This window comes from Epithele typhae (genome assembly GCF_022376455.1).
Source record: "Epithele typhae strain CBS 203.58 chromosome Unknown BXZ73scaffold_32, whole genome shotgun sequence".
Lineage (NCBI taxonomy): Eukaryota > Fungi > Basidiomycota > Agaricomycetes > Polyporales > Epitheliaceae > Epithele > Epithele typhae.
This window is the reverse complement of record NW_025954223.1, coordinates 20,132-36,940: the sequence shown is the minus strand read 5'-3', so window position 1 is coordinate 36,940 and position 16,809 is coordinate 20,132. Positions and strand designations below refer to the sequence as shown.

Genomic DNA, 16,809 nt, shown 5'->3' with positions numbered 1-16,809 from the left:
GCTCACGTGTACTATAATGACTATGTCTCACGAATGTCACGCAATATCACGCATCTTTCCGCTCGTTCAACTCTTGGTGGCTCTGGGTTGGAAGAACAAGTGATCGAGAGTCACATGTCACACCGTAAGACGAGCACTTTGGGCGCTTGTGGTTCCAGCGCCTATGAACTTTTCGTGATACCGGGACAGGCGCGCCGACCAAACCGCCGCCTTCCTCCTCCTCTCCACCCACTCTTGCCACTGTTTCCTTGCCTATCACACGTTGCCCACGGCGCACATCTTGGTTCGCTGAAGGAATTCCCCAAGATGCCGACCGAGACTGCCGTCCTCCAGCAGTCGCTCGAAAAACACAACGAGGCGTTCGAGTCCCTGCTGAAGCTCATCCCCGCGAAGTACTACCTCGTCCAGGACGACGGGAGGCGCAGGTACGCCCGCCTTTCCCCATTCATCCCATCGCCGCTCGCCGCTCACCGCGTGCGGCCAGTACGCGTCCAAGTACCAGACGAACAGCAAGAAGCAGAAGGCGCCGAAGCAGGCGATCAAGGAGGCGTCGAAGAAGGCGAAGAAGGAAAAGGTGCGTTTCTCAGTGCACCCCTGATGCGTGTGTGCGTGTGTGTGTCTTATTGTTCTTGCGCGGGGAAGCTCGACCCGGCGAACAACAAGACGGTGCTCGAGATCCAGCGCGAACGCGCGGCGGAGCAGGCGCAGGCGGCGGGCAGCGCGAAGCAAAAGGGCAAGCGGAAGGCGGCCGCGATGGAGGATGGCGACGACGATGACGACGACACGATCCGGCTCGACGTGCCCATGTCCGATGGCGACGAGGACGAGGACGACGCTGGAGATGACGACGGGGACGACGATAACGACGGGATGGACGTGGACGTGGACGCGCCGCCGGTGCCGATGCCTTCGTCAGGCGGCATCCAAGCCCTGCGGGACAAGCTGCACGCGCGCATGGCGCAGCTCCGGAGCAGGAACCGCGGTGGGTACGGCGGGGAGCCTGAGAGCCGGGACGAGCTGCTCGAGGAGCGACGGCAGCAGCGCGCAGCGATGCGCGAGCGGCGGCGGAAGGAGACGAAGGAGAAGATCCGGCGGGAGGAGGAGCGGCGCGGCGCGGGTAAGGGCAAGGGCAAAGGCAAGGAGGAAAAGGGCAAGGAGAAGGAGCGGCCCAAGGGCCCGCAGACAAAGGTCCGTCGACTTCTCCGTCCTCATCGGGGTGGGCGGGCTGACCGTGCGCCTGCGACAGACGCAGCTGCTCGTGCCCGACGACCCGAAGGCGAAGTTTACGCCGATCGCGTTCTCTACGCTCGCTACGGGCGCGGGGCCGTCCGCCGCGTCGAGCAGCAAGGCGAGACTGAAGAAGAGCCTGCCGACGACGGCGGCGAACCCGGTGCAGGCCCTGGCGCAGCTCGAGAAGCACAAGCAGAAGCTCGCCGCTCTTCCCGAGGAGGAACGCGCGGCGCGGGCGGAGCGCGAGAAGTGGGACAAGGCCGGAGCACGCGTCGAGGGCGTGAAGGTGCACGACGACGAGGGGCGGCTGAAGAAGGCGGCGAAGCGGAAGGAGAAGGTGAAGGCGAAGAGCAAGAAGTCCTGGTGCGTACCATCCGTGCCTTGGCCACGCAGTCGTTGTATGTTGACTGTATGCGTGCAGGGACGAGCGGAAAGAGCAAGTGCAGACGTCGATGGCGGCGCGGCAGAAGAAGCGACAGGACAACATCACTGCGCGGGCGGAGCGGCGAAACGACAAGCGGAAAGGTGTCAAGACGCGGCCGAAAGACAAGGGACGACCGGGCTTCGAGGGCAAGTCGTTTGGGAAGGGCAAGGCGAAAGAGAAGAGCAAGAAGTAGTCGTTGAATACCCATCGTCTATGGTCACATCTACTTCTCTGACACTATCCCCCGTGAGCCTCTACTACCGCCTTGCACTACCGTATCGCACTTTGCGAGGGGAAATCTCGGTAGGCTTTGGTCTCGTCCCTACCGCCATACCGCACCCCCACCACCTACACGAGCGGCGAAGCCAAAGTGTTATTACATGTTCTGTGGACGACAGACATTCTGCTTGAGTCAATAGATGGAAATTGACAGCAGTATATCATGTCGAGACTCACAAAACGCAGTGAAGAGGGGGCAATAGCGCGACTCCAATCGCCCAACTGGGCGTCACACCATAAAAATCCTCAACACGCTTGTTCTACCCTACTTGGCAGGTAGGAGCTGAAGCAAAGCCCCATCCACCCCCACCTCGGACAACGGCCAGTCTTGCGTCATTGCATCCTCTGGAAGTACGGTCCAATTCGGCGATGGCGTGGCGCGGATGTGAGAGAAGTCTTGCACAGCAAGGTAGTTGCTCGGGGCGTGCTGCAAATACTACGGTAACCCCCGCTCCTCTCCCCACGCAACACATTGCTCGAGACGCACCACCTTCACGAGCTCTTTGAGGGCCGCCGGGTAGTCGGCAAACCGGACACCGAGCAGTGTTCGATGATGGGGTTCGAGCCAATCGATATGTACACATCGACGGCCGAGGAGGCGTGCATCCGGAACTACGGAGCGATAAGCACAACGTCGACTGGCGCAGCGCTATGTTGACTCACCTGCCGGCTCCCGAGCACGATCACACAGTTCTTGAGGTCGTGCAAGAGTGCGCTCCCCGAAACAACCGGCAAGACGAGCACGGTGTTCGACAGGTTGCGCACATGCAGCGCGGTGAACTGGGAAGATTCAGGCGCGCCGACGTTGGCGGCGGAGCCTGAAAGGAGGTTGACGATGCAGGAGTCGAGATCCGTGATTGAAAGGTCGCATGGAGAACCCCAGGGTGAAGACAGGGAGGAGAGCGCGAGGTATCTGTGCGAGTGGCCCGATATAGACAGTCCGGAAGAAGATGCTGTTGCCGACGCTGGTGTTGGCGATGGAGATGGCTGGGACGACAGCGGAGGAGCGGGACTTGAAGAGGCTGGTTTGGCCGCTTTCCGCTTGAACGCAAACTTGGTCTTCGGCGCGATGGATGCACGGAGCCCTTCAATCCCATCTTCGACTTTCTTCAGTTGCTGTGGATGATCAATATCTGGAGAGATGCAAACAACCTGGATCACTAACTAGATCATACTGCCGCTGGTCGTACGCCGGAAGGAAGGATATCGCATCAGTGAGATCCCTCCGTAACTTCGAGATCTCAGATGCGAGTTTTTCTATCGTCTCCTGTGTAGGCGTCTCATCTTTCAGCGATGCGAGTTGAGTGGATAAGGCTGCCCAGGACGTGACGTATTCCGGGTTAGATCGCGTTGATCTATTGAAGGATGAGAATCCCAACCTAAAAGTGCGGATTGCGTCCGCTCATTGTACCGCAGCGTCAGCTCTTGATTTGTTTCGGACATGAGTGGAGTTTGGTAGCCAGACTCGGAGCTCGTCGGAGATGATGCAAGCGAACTCGGAACCGGACGCGCGGAGCTCGAAGTTTTGGCCGCCGACGGGGCTTGAGCCTGTTCCAAACCTAGAGGGCCTGCTCCGTTGTGTCTCTGCTGCCATCATTCGCTCAAGCCGGTCTCTACCCCGCTCGGGCCAGGATGGGGCGTGGGTGTCTTCGGCTCATGTCCCATAGAATTTCAAAGTCGTTTCTCTGCAAGGTTCAAACTGGCAGTGTCTATAGATCACATGAGGTGGATTTCTCACCCCACCATCAAGTCTGTGTCTGACCCCTACGACCGCTCCCCCGCCGTTCGGATGATTAGAGACTCGGCCTCAACTCGAAGCACGGCCGGGTAGGAGTAGGAGTTTCAGAACACCAATGGAGCTTCAGAGCTTCAAACCTGATTCTCAAGCACTCCCTCGTCAAAGTACACGCAGCCCCGATGGAAAGCCTGGATGAAGACATCGCATGCCTAGAGCTCCACTTTGGGTTACAGTTTGACTCGCGATACGCCCACTGATACCAGAAACTTTCACCATCGCGGGGAAGCTCGCGCCGACTTTTCAATTCGGCCTGCCAACCGGACATTGGACGGCCTCGCTTCACCAGGCGATCCTCGTGCAGTCCCTCATATACGTCTCGGATGCACACACGAATTTGTTTTGACGGCGAGCGGACGGTCTCTCCTGGAACTGCGAACTGGAAATGGAGAACAGTGGCGCCCACTCCTCCCATACCAGGATTGCGACGTCCCACGACGTCGCGGACGACACATCCGACCCAACGCGGGATGCAACGGGGAGAAGCCGGGTGAACCACGGTGTGTCCCCGTTTTCGGCATGCACGTTCGCACTCGTGCGCTTGGGAAATTGCGAACGACTTGGCCGCTGGTGGTTCAGGGGCGTATAAGAAAGCCTGAGGAGGACGGTGCACAGCAGAACGGAACCAACTCTCGCTCTAGAAGTCGCACACAGCTCACTATCCCCACTCATCATGTCCGGTACGCACTTTGATAACGTGCCAAGCCGTTGAAGCGTCAGCTCACTCTCTCATACTTCTCACTCGCAGCTTTCAAGTACAACCGCATCGACAAGAACGAAGCGATGCTCCTCGTTGTCGACCACCAGGAGGGTCTTTTCCAGCTCTCGCGCGACCACAGCCCCGCGGAGATGAAGAGCAACATCCTCGCCCACGCCGCGCTCGGCAAGATCTTCGGCCTCCCGACGATCCTCACTTCCAGTGCCGAGACCGGTGCGCACCCAACCATCCCTGGGACTTTGCCGAATATTCTAACGTAGCCCTTTGGTCGGACGCTCCAGGCCCTAACGGACCACTCCCGGCGGAGGTCATCGCGATGCACGCCAACGCGCCGTTCATCAAGCGCAACGGCGAGGTGAACGCGTGGGACAACGCCGACTTCCGCGCCGCCGTCGAGGCCACGGGCAAGAAGCAGGTCATCCTCGCCGGCATCACCACCGACGTGCGTCTCTGCCCCGGGCCTTCCTGCCCCACTGCCCGCTAACGTTCCCGACGCACGCGCAGGTCTGCACGGCCTTCCTCGCACTCTCGCTCGTCGAGGCCGGGTACACCGTCTTCGCCAACGCGGACGCGTCCGGCACGTTCGACGACAAGACGGCGGCGGACGCGAACGCGCGCATGCGCGCCGCGGGCGTCCAGGTCCTGTCCCTGTTCGCCGTCGCGTGCGAGCTGATGCGCGACTGGCGCAACACCCCGGGCGCGCCCGAGATGCTGCCCTTCTTCGACACGTGAGTTGCTGCGCTTTGTGTCGGCCGGTTGGGTTCGCGCGTGCTCACGACTGCGGTGCAGGTACCTCCCCGAGTACGGGTACCTGGCTCGCGCGCACGACGCCGCCGTCAAGAACGGCACCCCTTCCGGCCTGTAGATGTGTTACTGTCGAGTCTTGGATCATGGTGTCATAGTGCGAAGAAGTGAAGGTGGAGTTTGTGAAAAGTACAACGTCATCCATATCCATTCGAAACTCGAGCACCGTCCATTCATGTGCCGTCGGGGGCCCTTTGGCGAAGCGAGCGCGGGATTTCGGGATCGGAGGACGCAATCAGGATAGGTCGGAGCCTCTGGGCACCAGGGACAAGCGGACGGACGGTGGTGGATAGAACTCACAAACGCCTAGAGTATGGTACAGGCGGCAGTCCGGCGAGCACAATAGCTACACGAGTACCTAAGCAGCAGCCCGAGTTGCACCTCTAGCGCCAGGGGGGAGGGGGGCGAAGTGGACGGCGCGCGCGAGCGAGAGAGTCTTGCACCGGAGGAGATAGTGCGAGACCGCCTCGGCTTCCCTCTCGCACGACGTAGCGAGGTGGGAAAATGACGCCAGCTTGAGGAAGGACTGGGTGATGGTGGCGATTTTGCGGCCCCACTTCGACTCCACCCGCGTCTTCTCCGTCTCGACCTTGAGGGCGTCCGCATCGACTGACTTCAACTTCGACACGTTTGCAGGGAGGCGGCGGCGGCGGAGGGCAACGGGGGGTTTGGGGCGGGGTGAGGACTGCCCATGTGCAGTTTCTTTTGTGGCGATCTCTGGTAGGCGCCCCAGGACCCGGCAGGGCGTGATTTTGCACCTCTGCAGCGCCTTGCGTGGGTGTCGAATTTCCTGGAGGGCCTCGTCTGTCACTGGCACGAGGAAGTAGCGGCCCGGGTCGGACTTGTAGCCTGTGGTAGCCCTTGCGCGTGCCGTCCCCGTCCTCCTCATCATCCTCACGCGCGAGATTTCGTCCGCCTTCAGCCGGGGGCGTGGACGGGATGCTCGTCTCTTCCCTCACCGTCATACTCTCGAGCTTCTCCTCCCACGCCCTTTCCGATGCCGTCCTGTCCTCTTCAGAGAGCCGCGGGCGCGGCGGGACGACGATCGACACGGGGTGGCCTACCAGCTCCGCGTGGAGCACCCGCGTCGCGATCGGGCTATGAGGGCAGCGCGAGAACGAGAGGCGCACACCCACGGGAATTCCAAACCCCCTCGTCCAGCCGGGCCAAAAGTCGACGTGATCGCCCGGGCAGGCGTGATCGTACAGCGTCTCAATGGCTTTCTGGTATAGTGACACGGATGGGCCGTATCTCCGATTGAAGAACTCCGACCCGAGCCTCCGAAACGCCTCCGCTGCGGCCGCAATGAATCCGGCGTGGGTGTCACCGGCACCTGACCCGGGTGGCTGCCTCGCTGTCTGCTGAGGGTTGGCCTCCTGAAACCGCTTCCATATTTCCCTCAGCGCCGCGGACCTCTCGATTTGTTTGACATCCGTTCCGTCGAGTCGCACGGAGGCCCAGTGTGCCGGTCTTCCGTCGAGCGAGTTGCGCTTGCACATCCCAAGGACGAGGATCATCGTCATATCCACGAAGTTGCTCGTGTTTGCGAACCTGACGACTTGAACTGGCAGCTCATCAGCTCCGGTCGTGACTGTCGATTCCGGGAATAGTTCGAGGTCCGTGAAGAAACGGAAGAGCCAGCGCGGAATTCGGAACGGAGTGTCAGGGACGCGGTCGGACGCGAGCCCGAGGATGCTGTGTGCGGGGGCGATGGGAGGGGCGGTCGCGACGTAGAACTCGCGCCATGCGGCACGGAAGGTTGTCCCGCGGAAGGAGAGGTTGTGGAAGTCCGCACCGAGGTGTACGACTCGAATGTAGCGCCTGACGCTCTCAGGGGGGAAATTGCAGCGCACGCCGACGTGGTACGTTTGGCACGGACACGCAGGGTCCGGAGAGACGGGGTTAAGGAGGAGACCGACGTGGTCCCTGTTGGTCTCACAGAAGAGGACGGCGATGGTGTAGCCGCCTACCTCCGCAAGTGGAAGACGGAACTTCATGCCGAGGTTGGTCATCTCGAAGCTGGGAAGATCGTAGCCTGGGCCGAAGGGACCGACTGCGCGGCGTTTTCTCCCCTAGCGTAGCGTTAGTATAGCGAAACAACGAGACTTGATCTAGACGTACATCCTTTCGGTCACTGTAATGTGCGACAGTATAGGGTTGTAGAGCCGCCTGGCCAGAAACTCGGGGCGTGAAGGACATTGGTGCACCAAGGACATATCTGAAGTTACGAGGCGACGGTGCGAATAAGAAGTGCTTTGAGGCATCTTCCAATATGTTGAGATTGCGCGAGTTCTCGGCTGAGAAATGGTCTACTTCGACCTTCATTCTCATTTTGTCCTCTTCATCGGTATGTCGGTCGCCCCATGCGAAGAGTGTGGTATCCGGTGACTGTTTCGCGATCTCTTGCTGAAGGCGGTAGAACGCGCGTGCCCCCTCCCCGTACAGAGTCGGCATATTGATGTCGAAGATGCCAAGCAGGCAGTACGCCTCGTCCTCGAGTCGAGTCGTTGTGCGGTGAGCGGCCCACGTCATGCGTGTGGCGACCGGCAAGCTGAAGATGGACGTCTGCCGGGTGAGAACGGAGGAAGGAATGGCTGTGATCAGGGAAAGGACGTCTGCAAGCTCGTTCTTGGTGCCGAGTTTCTCCCAGTCCGCGGAGAAGAACAGGACAAGCGCGGGGGCGAGGAGCTCTTGTAGCGTCCAGCCGCGCAAGTGCCAGCGCGCACGGATGAAGTCGTAGAGCCATTCGCTGGGGTGACCGCCCGATGGAACGTCGGAAAGGTAGGCGTAACACACCTCGGCGTGGAGGTACCAAGTGAACATGGAGTTGATGGCCTCGGAGAGCTCGGTGCTGGAGTCCTTGTCGATGCAGCAAGTGTCGATCCAGACCCATTCGTACCCGTCCTTCTTGGCCTGAATACAGCATCTCCGGATCTTCTCCGATACTTTGTCCCGAGCGTTGGAGCCGTCTTCCTTGCAGCGTCGAATGATGTCTTGCAATTCGCGAAAGGACTGTTCCCCGGACCCCATCCACGTGTGGGATAGGACGGCGTAGCCGCCCGGCACCGCAGATATATCGGCGAACTGTGTTAGAGTCGCAGTGGTCGTCTGGAGCAACCACATCCCCAACCGTGGTGAGGCAGGATCCGAAGAATGAGGGATGGAGGAAGAAACTAAGATGTGGTCGTAGCCTGATCGTGCAGCACCCACCCTCATGTTCCCCTCGTGTTTAGGGATGAATGGAACCATGCCAGCACTTGTACCGATATGAATGGCGTATATTGTTGGATATTAGAAAACCGTGCAGGCACGCCCTAATGCGTGGCGGTGACATTTGTCGACTCCGTGAAGTTGGCACCTAGTGCTCAGTGCCTGCAGGCTGTTGCGCTCGATGGTGACGGTGACTGCGGTCTGGTGGGACGGTGCAAGAAACAGTTCCATTCTGGATTCGAACCAATGCATGGCCCGTGCACGAGCGCCTACACATGCCTACACAGCCTCTTTATACCTCGGGCTTTGCTGAGCGCTTGAGCACCCGCCTTGGTCAATCATCAATACTTAAATGCATCACGATGTTGTTCCACACGCTCTCTCAATCCGACCGGCGCATATTCACAGGCCAGATGGGGTGCCGTCCTTGATGGCGCCGTGCGCGCGCGCCAGGAACCCGTGCTTGGGGAAGTGCCTACATCCCAGCTGTCTTTACATGAACGCGAGAGCAAGGATGCGCAACGCAGAACCCACGCGTCAAAGAAGGGCAGCATTCGATCGGGCGCGCCTTTGCTTTTACATTCACCCGCGGTGTCTTTCCCGACGTTGCCCCGTCGCATCCTGCTCCACCTCCGATCTCCCCAACGACTTGTCAGCTTCGGCCCCGCCCGTATCATTCGGGCCAGGCTCGCGGCGTGGGGCTACGGAGCTGCACGCCGGATCCCCGGCCCACACTACCGCCGAGGTCATCGACATCGCGAGCGCGTCGTCTCCGCTGACGGCGCCCACCCTGACCGTGGCGCGATTGGCTTCTTGTAGACCCATGAGAAAGCGAGAGATGAGGACTGCGGTCAGGCTGGGGAGGCAACGAGGTCGGCGACTTCTGACCGTTGGAGAGATAAAATCCGCACGTACGGGAGCGTGAACTGCGAAAGGTTGCTCGTCAGTGCGCCGGGGTTGTTGAAGACGGAGGAGAGCGTGAAGGCGAGGTGGAGGACGTTCAGGATGAGGAGCACCCTGGGTGGCGTCACAAGTGAGCCTGTGAGCCGGGGACGGACCTGAGTATATAGGGTGCTTACGCAAAGTAGATCGTCCCGTTGATCATGAGGATGGAGGAGAACGAGGGCACGGAGCCCTTAATATGAGTTGCGAAGGCAAGCCCTTGTCTGGGGAGAGTCTTCCAAGTGACCCAGATAAGAATGGCGTCGGAGATGATGGTGCAGGAGCGTGAGATGATGACGACTGTAGAGAAAACATGAGCGACTCGGGTGAGTATGTTGGTCTGACGAAGATATGCTATGCGCGTACATCTAGAAGGCGAATTAATATCTCTATAGCTGACATTCAGGAATCCACCTACTTGATAGCCAGCTCATCAGGAAGGTCAGTGCTTTGGACACAGCCAATCAAAGAATCATCTAGGCCCCTGATGTTGAAGCCATACTGGGACTGATCAAATGCCGGCGACATCAGACGGGAAGCCTCACCGACCCGAACGCTGAATACGCACCATGTTCAGTCCAAAAGGGACGATCGAGAGCGCGAGCACCAAACCAGCCAGCGGCTTGGACCGTGTCAACGCGAACGTCCTCAAACATGAGAAAATTGCGCTGGGCACAAGGTTGAGGATGTCGAAGGCCGATGCGACTTGCATGTATCTAGTACAACTGAAAGCCGGCGTCAGGTTACAGTCGTGTCCGTGATTCGAACCAAGACGGCATACGTCTGCCGCGAGAGGGGGAAATCAAGTCAGTTCATGGCCTCTAGGAGGAGTTTGGAGGAACTCACCTCGTCAGACATTTGGATGTTCGAGAAGATACTCATGAGGTTCCCAATGAGGGGCAGATACCTATTGACGAAGAAGAGCATCGATGCGGGGCTGAGTCTCCTGCTCCAGAACAACAGAACTTCGCGGTCGAATGTGATCACGTATTCGTATATGAGAATAACGGTTGCTGAGGTGATGAACAAGTTGTCATCTCTTCTGCACGGAGGTCTCAGCGAGGAGCAGTGAACGCAGAGAAGAAACATACACTCGCTCATACGCTGAGAGTATGGAGACGATAATCTCTGGATCGGTCTGAGACATGGCGAAGTGCGTCGTCGACGGAGTACTCGGGACCACGTCGTTTATATACCTGGGCACCTAAGACAGTCAGTGTGCTCAACTTCGCTTCAAGATATTCTCCGCATGGTCCTGCTGTTGTTTTCAGCTCGTCAGAGCAGTGAGCGATCCTCGTTGGGTTAAGAGCCTTCCCCAACATGGGCTATGGCCATCAGCGAAACGCTTCGCCCCACCCACACACTGCACAAAGCCACGCTACGTGCTCGCCAGAGAGGCGAGATGGGGGTGAGCCTCGAGCTCAGTGCCCACGGCCGAAACCGCGATTCTCGCCCTCGAGCACAGCCAGATCGCACCTGCCCAAGCGAGGATGGCAAACCATCGACCGTGGTTGTCCATGGCCACCATCGGTCCTCGGCACGATGCACGAGAGAGCCGACCGACGTTCCCAGCGGAGTCGCCATCTTGATCCACCGCACCGCAAACGACGACAGGACAAGGACAAGAACATGGATTTGCAACCCCGGCACCCGGCGCGGGCAGTGCTACCAGAACTCGACGTACGGCCGCACGGCGTCCTCCACCGCGCACCCGAGCTCCCCCGCGCCGCCGCGCGTCCACAGCGCGAACCACGCGGGCGCGAACGCGAGCCCGACGGCGACGCCCGCGGCGACCTGCGGCACGGTGTGGTGCCCGAGCCAGAGCCGGGAGAGCGCGATCGCGCTCGCGAGCGGCGCGACGGCGAGCGGCGCCGCGCCGCGCACGGCGGGCGGGAGGGACGGGTGGAGGGGGAGGCGGGCGGCGGCGAGCGCGACGTAGGCCGCGAAGTAGGTGATCACGGCCGAGTGCGTGGAGGGCATCCTGCGCGGGCGGGTCGGTGTGTACATGTGTGCGGGAGGGAGGGGCGGGCGACGAGAACTCACCCGTAGGTCTTCTTCCGCCGCCCGTTCACGAGCACCGGCCGCGGCTGGCGCACGCAACGCTTGAGGAGTTTCACGGTGATGGAGCAGAGGACGGCGCCGGCGGCGAAGTACGCGATGCCGGCGGAGCGGGTGTAGATGACGGCCCCCGCGGTGAGCGTCGTCACGATCGCGTTTGTCTAAAGCGAGTCGGTTGGGTGTCGGCGACGGCAGTGTGGGGGAGAGGCGTACCTTCTCGAAGAGGTAGAGCCATAAAGGCAGCTTGTCGTCCTCATAGTGTGCCATCCGGGTGGGAGAGACGGATGGCGTAGGTGAGAGGGACACGTCAGAGGTGCGTGGAGGAAGTAGAGGTAGTGGCAGCAGTCGGAGAGGAAAACGGAGATATCATCGTGCACGATGTGGTGGACGAGCCCGGAGTCGTGCGCCGCTCTCTACAAGCGCGTCGCGATGAGTGGTCGGCCCGCTGCTCGGCCAACAAGCGCTCGAGAGGCAAGGGTCAGGTCCTCCGAACCCATGTTGCGTTTTAAGACGAAACGCAGCAGCATCGAAAGTGAAAGGAGAGGTGCACGCGAAGCGGGAATCCAGATGAGAGCAAAAGTGAAGAGAAACGACAGGTACATGTGTGATTACGAGGTATACGGTGCTCCGCCGATTCAGCTCCCCAGCAGCAACGAGCATACATACATACATCACATCCGCGGTCTCCACAACCACACAACCGAACGCAACCTCCGCGAGTGCCCAACCCGATCAACCCTTGACGATCCCGATGGTGACCTCCGCCTCGCCCTCCCCGCCCTCCCCGCCCCGCGTGCCGAAGTGCAGCGCGTGCACGCACCGCTCCCATGCCCACCGCGTCAGCTTCAACACCTCCACGTCCGCGAGGTCGTGCCGGACATGCAGCTCGAGCGTGACGATAAGACTCTGCGCCGGGCCCTGCGCCTTGGCCGCGGTGGACGGCGCGGGAGCGTACAGCGAGTCGTCCGTGTCGTCGACCGCGAGCGAGGGTGTCAGCTGCCAGATGTGCGGGGCAGGGAGGTGCAGCACTTGTGGGTGACGCTCGATCTGCGCGACGATATGAGAGGTAAATTACCTGGGGAGTGAAAGAACTGACCTCCCGCATGGCACGGAGGAAGGCTTCCATCCGGCCGCCTGCGAGCCCACGCGCGGGCGAAGTTTGGAGGAGCGTGGCACCGAGCTGGACGGCGGCTTTGTATGCGATGTTGAAAGTGACGATCGTCTCGACTGCTGCAAGGGCGAGATCTAGCGGTCTGTGGTGCCTTCTATGTGCAGGGGTGAGCTAGGCCCGTGAAAAGAACAGGGAGGGACGTACAACGGGAGAGATGTTGCAGTGAAGAGGATGGTGAGGGAGAACGCGACGGAGCAAGGCAGTAGGGGTTCGTGAGCACGTTGACGAGCAAAGGAGGGTAATGGAGGAAGGATGCAGAGCGACGTGAGCGTGTGGGGAGTAGAGATGCTAATGAGGGGATGCGGTTACCGGCCGCTAAAAGAATATGTGAGTGAACAACTCAAGAGGGATAGAGAGAGATAATACGTACTGCTAGCCAGTTTTGCGTGGTTGTGGAAGAGGCTAGCGGTGGCGAGGAGTGAAAAGAGTGTGATAAATAATAGGCGAACGGGAAAGTCGATGCTGGACGGCCATCAGCCTTCTGCAAATGCTGGACAAAGATGTTACGCACCCATAAACTGACGCGGTCTCATCCCCGTGATGATGGTGATGACCCTCTCCCGAAGATAATAGTAAGTGCTCGACCGTCTCCTTGCACACGTATACCGACGTGAAAATCAGGTATACAGACTGTGCAACGTCATGACCGTCTCCACTCGCGCGTTCCTACGCCAGCCACACCCATCTCAACAGAATCCGCAAAATGAAAAGGAAGGGACGCACCCATAAGGTCTCCTGGCTTCGGACCGCGCACTTGGCCGCGCGAGGTAATTCGGAAGGACGTGGCCCAACGCAACACCAAACGCATCGAACACCACCCAGTACCCCAACCCGGTGCACGACAGCGAGCCAACTTGCTGTCCAGTGATCCAGAGGTACGCGCCGAGCGCGAATTGCCAAACCGCAGCGCCAGCCGCGACGGGGGAAACATCTGGGGCCACGCGCACCCGGCCGATAGGGCTTTTCGCGCGTGCTTTCACGGACACGGAGGCCGTCAAGCCATTTGGCGACGAGGCTGCTGGTCGCTTTGCGGGAAGGGGGATATGGGTGCCCATGGACTGACGGGGACGGGTGTCGGCTGTGTGTGGAGATCACTTGGCGGGCTCTGCGCTCCCGGCTCGAGAAAGGAGAAGAGGTTGTGCGACAGCGAGTGTTTGTGGTGGTGCCGCGCCGCGCCGCGCCTCCGCTGGACGGCTGCCCCGGCGAAGTCGCGGAACCCGGCGCTGACGGCGGCTTGGCACCGAATGTGAAGCCTTCGCGGAATGTCCGCTGGCCGGGCCCCGGGGACGCGCTCGGCATGGGGACGCCTTCATCCGATGCGGGGGGACTGAGGTTGCCGTTGCTGAAGTCAAGCTCTTGGGCACCATCTTCGGCTATGGAAGACACCGGAAGAGAACCTGGGCGGGGAAAGTACACGGAGAGGTTGCGCGAATGAATGCGCGCATGTCGACGGGGGTTGCCGTTCGCCGGTTTGGGAGGAGATGGGGCGTCACTTGTCGGGGACGTTGGATGGTGCAGTTCCGGTGCGGTAGACGAGGAGGGCATGGCGAGCTGGTGGGCAGGGAAGGACGAGGACAGGGGCGAGGGCGTGATCGGCGAAAATGGGCCAGATACGGAACGCGTGCGGGAGTGGGCGTTGGGGGTCGGGAGGGAAAAGGACTGGCGCATCGCCGGAGAGTGATGGCGAGTGTGCCCGTTAAGCTGAGACGTACCGTTGGCCGCCGGAGGTCGTTGGAGGGTGCCGAAGGTGGTTCGGTATGGGCCTGCGGACGCTGGCTGCGACGGGGGACGGGGGACGTAGGTCGACGGGGTCGAGGTGACGCGCGTGCGCGAGGGCGGGGCGGCGAGGCTGCCGCTCTCCGCGGCGGACGAACCATTGAGGTTGAAGCCTTGGGACAGCGGGGCAGTCTTGGGAGGAGATTGGGACGGGGGACCGCGGTGATGTCTTCGTCTTCGTCCTTGCTCGACTTTCGGCGGTGCATGGTGCCATTCACGGAGATGCTTGGGGCAGGGCCATGGTCGAAATGCGCTACCGTCCGATGTTGCCAGCGACAGAGGCGAGTGCAGCTATGCGAGGTAAACAGTGGAGCAGGCGGACAGATAGCGCGTGACGCACCAGATGCGCGGGGCAGCAGCAGCTTCGACTATTCCCGCGCAATTAGCGCAACGTTAACAGGGAGAGCGGAGTCTGAGATGGCGAGAAGGAGGAGATGGCGAAAGTCAGTCGGCAAGTTGTCCTGGCCTCACCGCCAGACAGAACGCTGATGGCCTCTGGCGCTTAACCCGACTGTGTGGATCAAGCGCTCAGGGCCCTGGCGGGCCGCGTGCACCCGCGTGCACCGGGCGGGATCCTCGAGACTTCTGCCAAGCCTACAGTGTACACCCCTGCTTACCCCGCCAACCATAACGCTGCCCACCATGTCTTCCAACCCTCCACAATACTTTCCCCCACGCAAGCTCATCCTTACCAAGGAAAATCTTGAAGCTTTTCAACAATCTGAGACGCATCAGACTATCGTCTCCTATATAACTGCTCTGAATGAGAGCGTAGTGGGTGTGAAGCTCACGGACGACATCCCTATTTCTCCTGTGCGTAAGTCCATCCACCATGATATTTCCTCTTTTCCGTGATATTGATGGCTATATGCACGTTGTATCCCCGCCATATGCGCCTCGTATACATAGAATGTGCAGTCCGTTCTGGACCTGCTTGACCAGGTGGAGGAGATGGCCAAAGGAATTCCACCGGTGGATAACAAAGCTTCGCGGTTTGGAAACCCCGCGTTCAGAACCTTTTATGACAAGATTCTTGAAGTACGCTTTACTCTTCTATGCTTGCTCAGCTCCCCTCCCTCACACGCCGCGGTACAAGCTTGCACCCACACTGCACAAATCTATTCCCGGCCTCCCGAAGCCGCAGTTCCAGAAATTAGCGTATATTTTACAGAGTCTTGGGGAAACAGGACACGGATAGACTATGGGAGTGGTATGGAGCTCAATTTCCTCTGTTGGATGTGAGTACATTTGCATCCAGACGATGACCCTGACCCTGATAACATGTGATCGCCAGAACATGTTTGGAGAAGCTGGGCGTGTTCCAAAAGAGTGACCATAGTGCACTAGTAATCAAGGTGTTTTGGAGGTGCGTGAATATGGGTTCATATCTCCGCTTGCGATCAGCTAGCGTGGCGAGACCAGATACGTCCAAGTTATGCGCGTACTTCAATCCACGTACTGGCTGGAACCAGCGGGATCACACGGCGTTTGGGGTTTGGACGATTACCATTTCCTCCCTTTCCTGTGGGGTGCTGCACAGCTACGCGGTAAGCCGACTATATGATCTTGGTTCCATCTGGAGGATCACTCATGTATTTATAGGTCATAAGTACATCCGCCCGAAGTCAATTCACGACCGGACACGACCGAGGAGTTCTCCAAGCATTACATGTATCTCGCATGCATCCAGTTCATCAACTCTGTATGTCTAAAACTCTTTTCTCCTCTCTCGCCACCTTGCTGACGATCCTCATTGCCCGCAGGTGAAGACGGCCTCCCTTCGCTGGCACTCCCCGATGCTTGACGACATCTCCGCTGTCAAGACCTGGGACAAGGTGAACGAAGGTCTCCTCAAGATGTACCTCGCCGAGGTCCTCGGCAAGCTCCCCGTCATGCAGCACTTCCTCTTCGGCTCTCTCCTGCCATGGATCGGCCCGCTCCCCGCACCCCTGCCAACGTGCTGGACCCGAACGACCCGCACTTCGGACATGCGCACGCGCACGCCGACGCGGGTGCGGTCGGCAGCAGCAGACTGGATGGGGCGACTGCTGTGGGATCCCTGTTCCGTCAGCCTTCGCTGCGGCGCAGGCCGAGGCGTCGAAAAAGCCGGGGGTAAGGCTAGCGGGCCCTGGTATTCGACCCGTGCCCTTCGATTGAGCGTCGAGGTGTCGGCACGTTGGCACATAAGGCAAGATAGATGGACCAAGAGCTTGTAGTAACAAATTGTATCGATATCCCCTGTGCTGAAGTCTCACCACCACGCGTATGCATGGCTTTACATGGCTCTACCGAAGCTGGGAGAAAGTGTAGAGGAGTGACGGGGTCGCGCTTCCATCCAGCATCTCCTGCGCATTGTGGATCCTTATCCTACCCTCCATCGTCCCTGCCACAAGGCATGCAGC

At 59.8% G+C, this 16,809-nt stretch overlaps 7 protein-coding genes across 7 annotated transcripts; 3 read left to right on the top strand and 4 right to left on the bottom strand.

Annotated features, from left to right (window-relative positions):
* Positions 1-306: 306 nt before the first annotated feature.
* BXZ73DRAFT_102421 (SURF6-domain-containing protein) lies at positions 307-1,847 on the top strand (the record flags this gene model as incomplete). The annotated part of the gene is made up of 5 exons (XM_048015225.1): positions 307-402; positions 485-574; positions 643-1,188; positions 1,247-1,593; positions 1,652-1,847. The coding sequence occupies 5 exons, from the start codon at positions 307-309 to the stop codon at positions 1,845-1,847; spliced, it is 1,275 nt and encodes a 424-aa protein (XP_047876717.1).
* Positions 1,848-2,198: 351 nt separating this feature from the next.
* BXZ73DRAFT_90627 (tubulin binding cofactor C-domain-containing protein) lies at positions 2,199-3,376 on the bottom strand (the record flags this gene model as incomplete). Its single annotated transcript, XM_048025702.1, has 5 exons — positions 2,199-2,360; positions 2,471-2,545; positions 2,597-3,049; positions 3,099-3,247; positions 3,313-3,376. The coding sequence occupies 5 exons, from the start codon at positions 3,374-3,376 to the stop codon at positions 2,199-2,201; spliced, it is 903 nt and encodes a 300-aa protein (XP_047876716.1).
* A 1,025-nt stretch (positions 3,377-4,401) lies between these two features.
* BXZ73DRAFT_78377 (ycaC protein) lies at positions 4,402-5,311 on the top strand (the record flags this gene model as incomplete). The annotated part of the gene is made up of 5 exons (XM_048022869.1): positions 4,402-4,408; positions 4,477-4,659; positions 4,728-4,888; positions 4,951-5,174; positions 5,236-5,311. The coding sequence occupies 5 exons, from the start codon at positions 4,402-4,404 to the stop codon at positions 5,309-5,311; spliced, it is 651 nt and encodes a 216-aa protein (XP_047876715.1).
* Positions 5,312-6,308: 997 nt separating this feature from the next.
* On the bottom strand, positions 6,309-8,373 carry BXZ73DRAFT_5308 (HET-domain-containing protein; the record flags this gene model as incomplete). Its single annotated transcript, XM_048020931.1, has 3 exons — positions 6,309-6,473; positions 6,702-7,322; positions 7,357-8,373. Coding segments are annotated over 3 exons (1,803 nt in total), but the record flags the coding sequence as incomplete, so codon positions are not given.
* Positions 8,374-9,042: 669 nt separating this feature from the next.
* Positions 9,043-10,491, bottom strand: BXZ73DRAFT_48710 (uncharacterized protein; the record flags this gene model as incomplete). The annotated part of the gene is made up of 6 exons (XM_048020108.1): positions 9,043-9,316; positions 9,376-9,477; positions 9,540-9,742; positions 9,859-9,909; positions 9,971-10,185; positions 10,245-10,491. The coding sequence occupies 6 exons, from the start codon at positions 10,489-10,491 to the stop codon at positions 9,043-9,045; spliced, it is 1,092 nt and encodes a 363-aa protein (XP_047876713.1).
* A 576-nt stretch (positions 10,492-11,067) lies between these two features.
* On the bottom strand, positions 11,068-14,613 carry BXZ73DRAFT_90624 (PAP2-domain-containing protein; the record flags this gene model as incomplete). Its single annotated transcript, XM_048025701.1, has 11 exons — positions 11,068-11,383; positions 11,446-11,621; positions 11,674-11,712; positions 12,220-12,507; positions 12,557-12,725; positions 12,823-12,946; positions 13,002-13,093; positions 13,143-13,281; positions 13,323-13,646; positions 13,777-14,539; positions 14,566-14,613. 11 exons carry the CDS (start codon positions 14,611-14,613, stop codon positions 11,068-11,070), a joined length of 2,478 nt encoding a protein of 825 aa, XP_047876712.1.
* A 436-nt stretch (positions 14,614-15,049) lies between these two features.
* On the top strand, positions 15,050-16,564 carry BXZ73DRAFT_90623 (Phosphotyrosyl phosphatase activator; the record flags this gene model as incomplete). Its single annotated transcript, XM_048025700.1, has 7 exons — positions 15,050-15,220; positions 15,317-15,645; positions 15,702-15,773; positions 15,830-15,954; positions 16,018-16,109; positions 16,171-16,296; positions 16,433-16,564. 7 exons carry the CDS (start codon positions 15,050-15,052, stop codon positions 16,562-16,564), a joined length of 1,047 nt encoding a protein of 348 aa, XP_047876711.1.
* Positions 16,565-16,809: the final 245 nt, after the last annotated feature.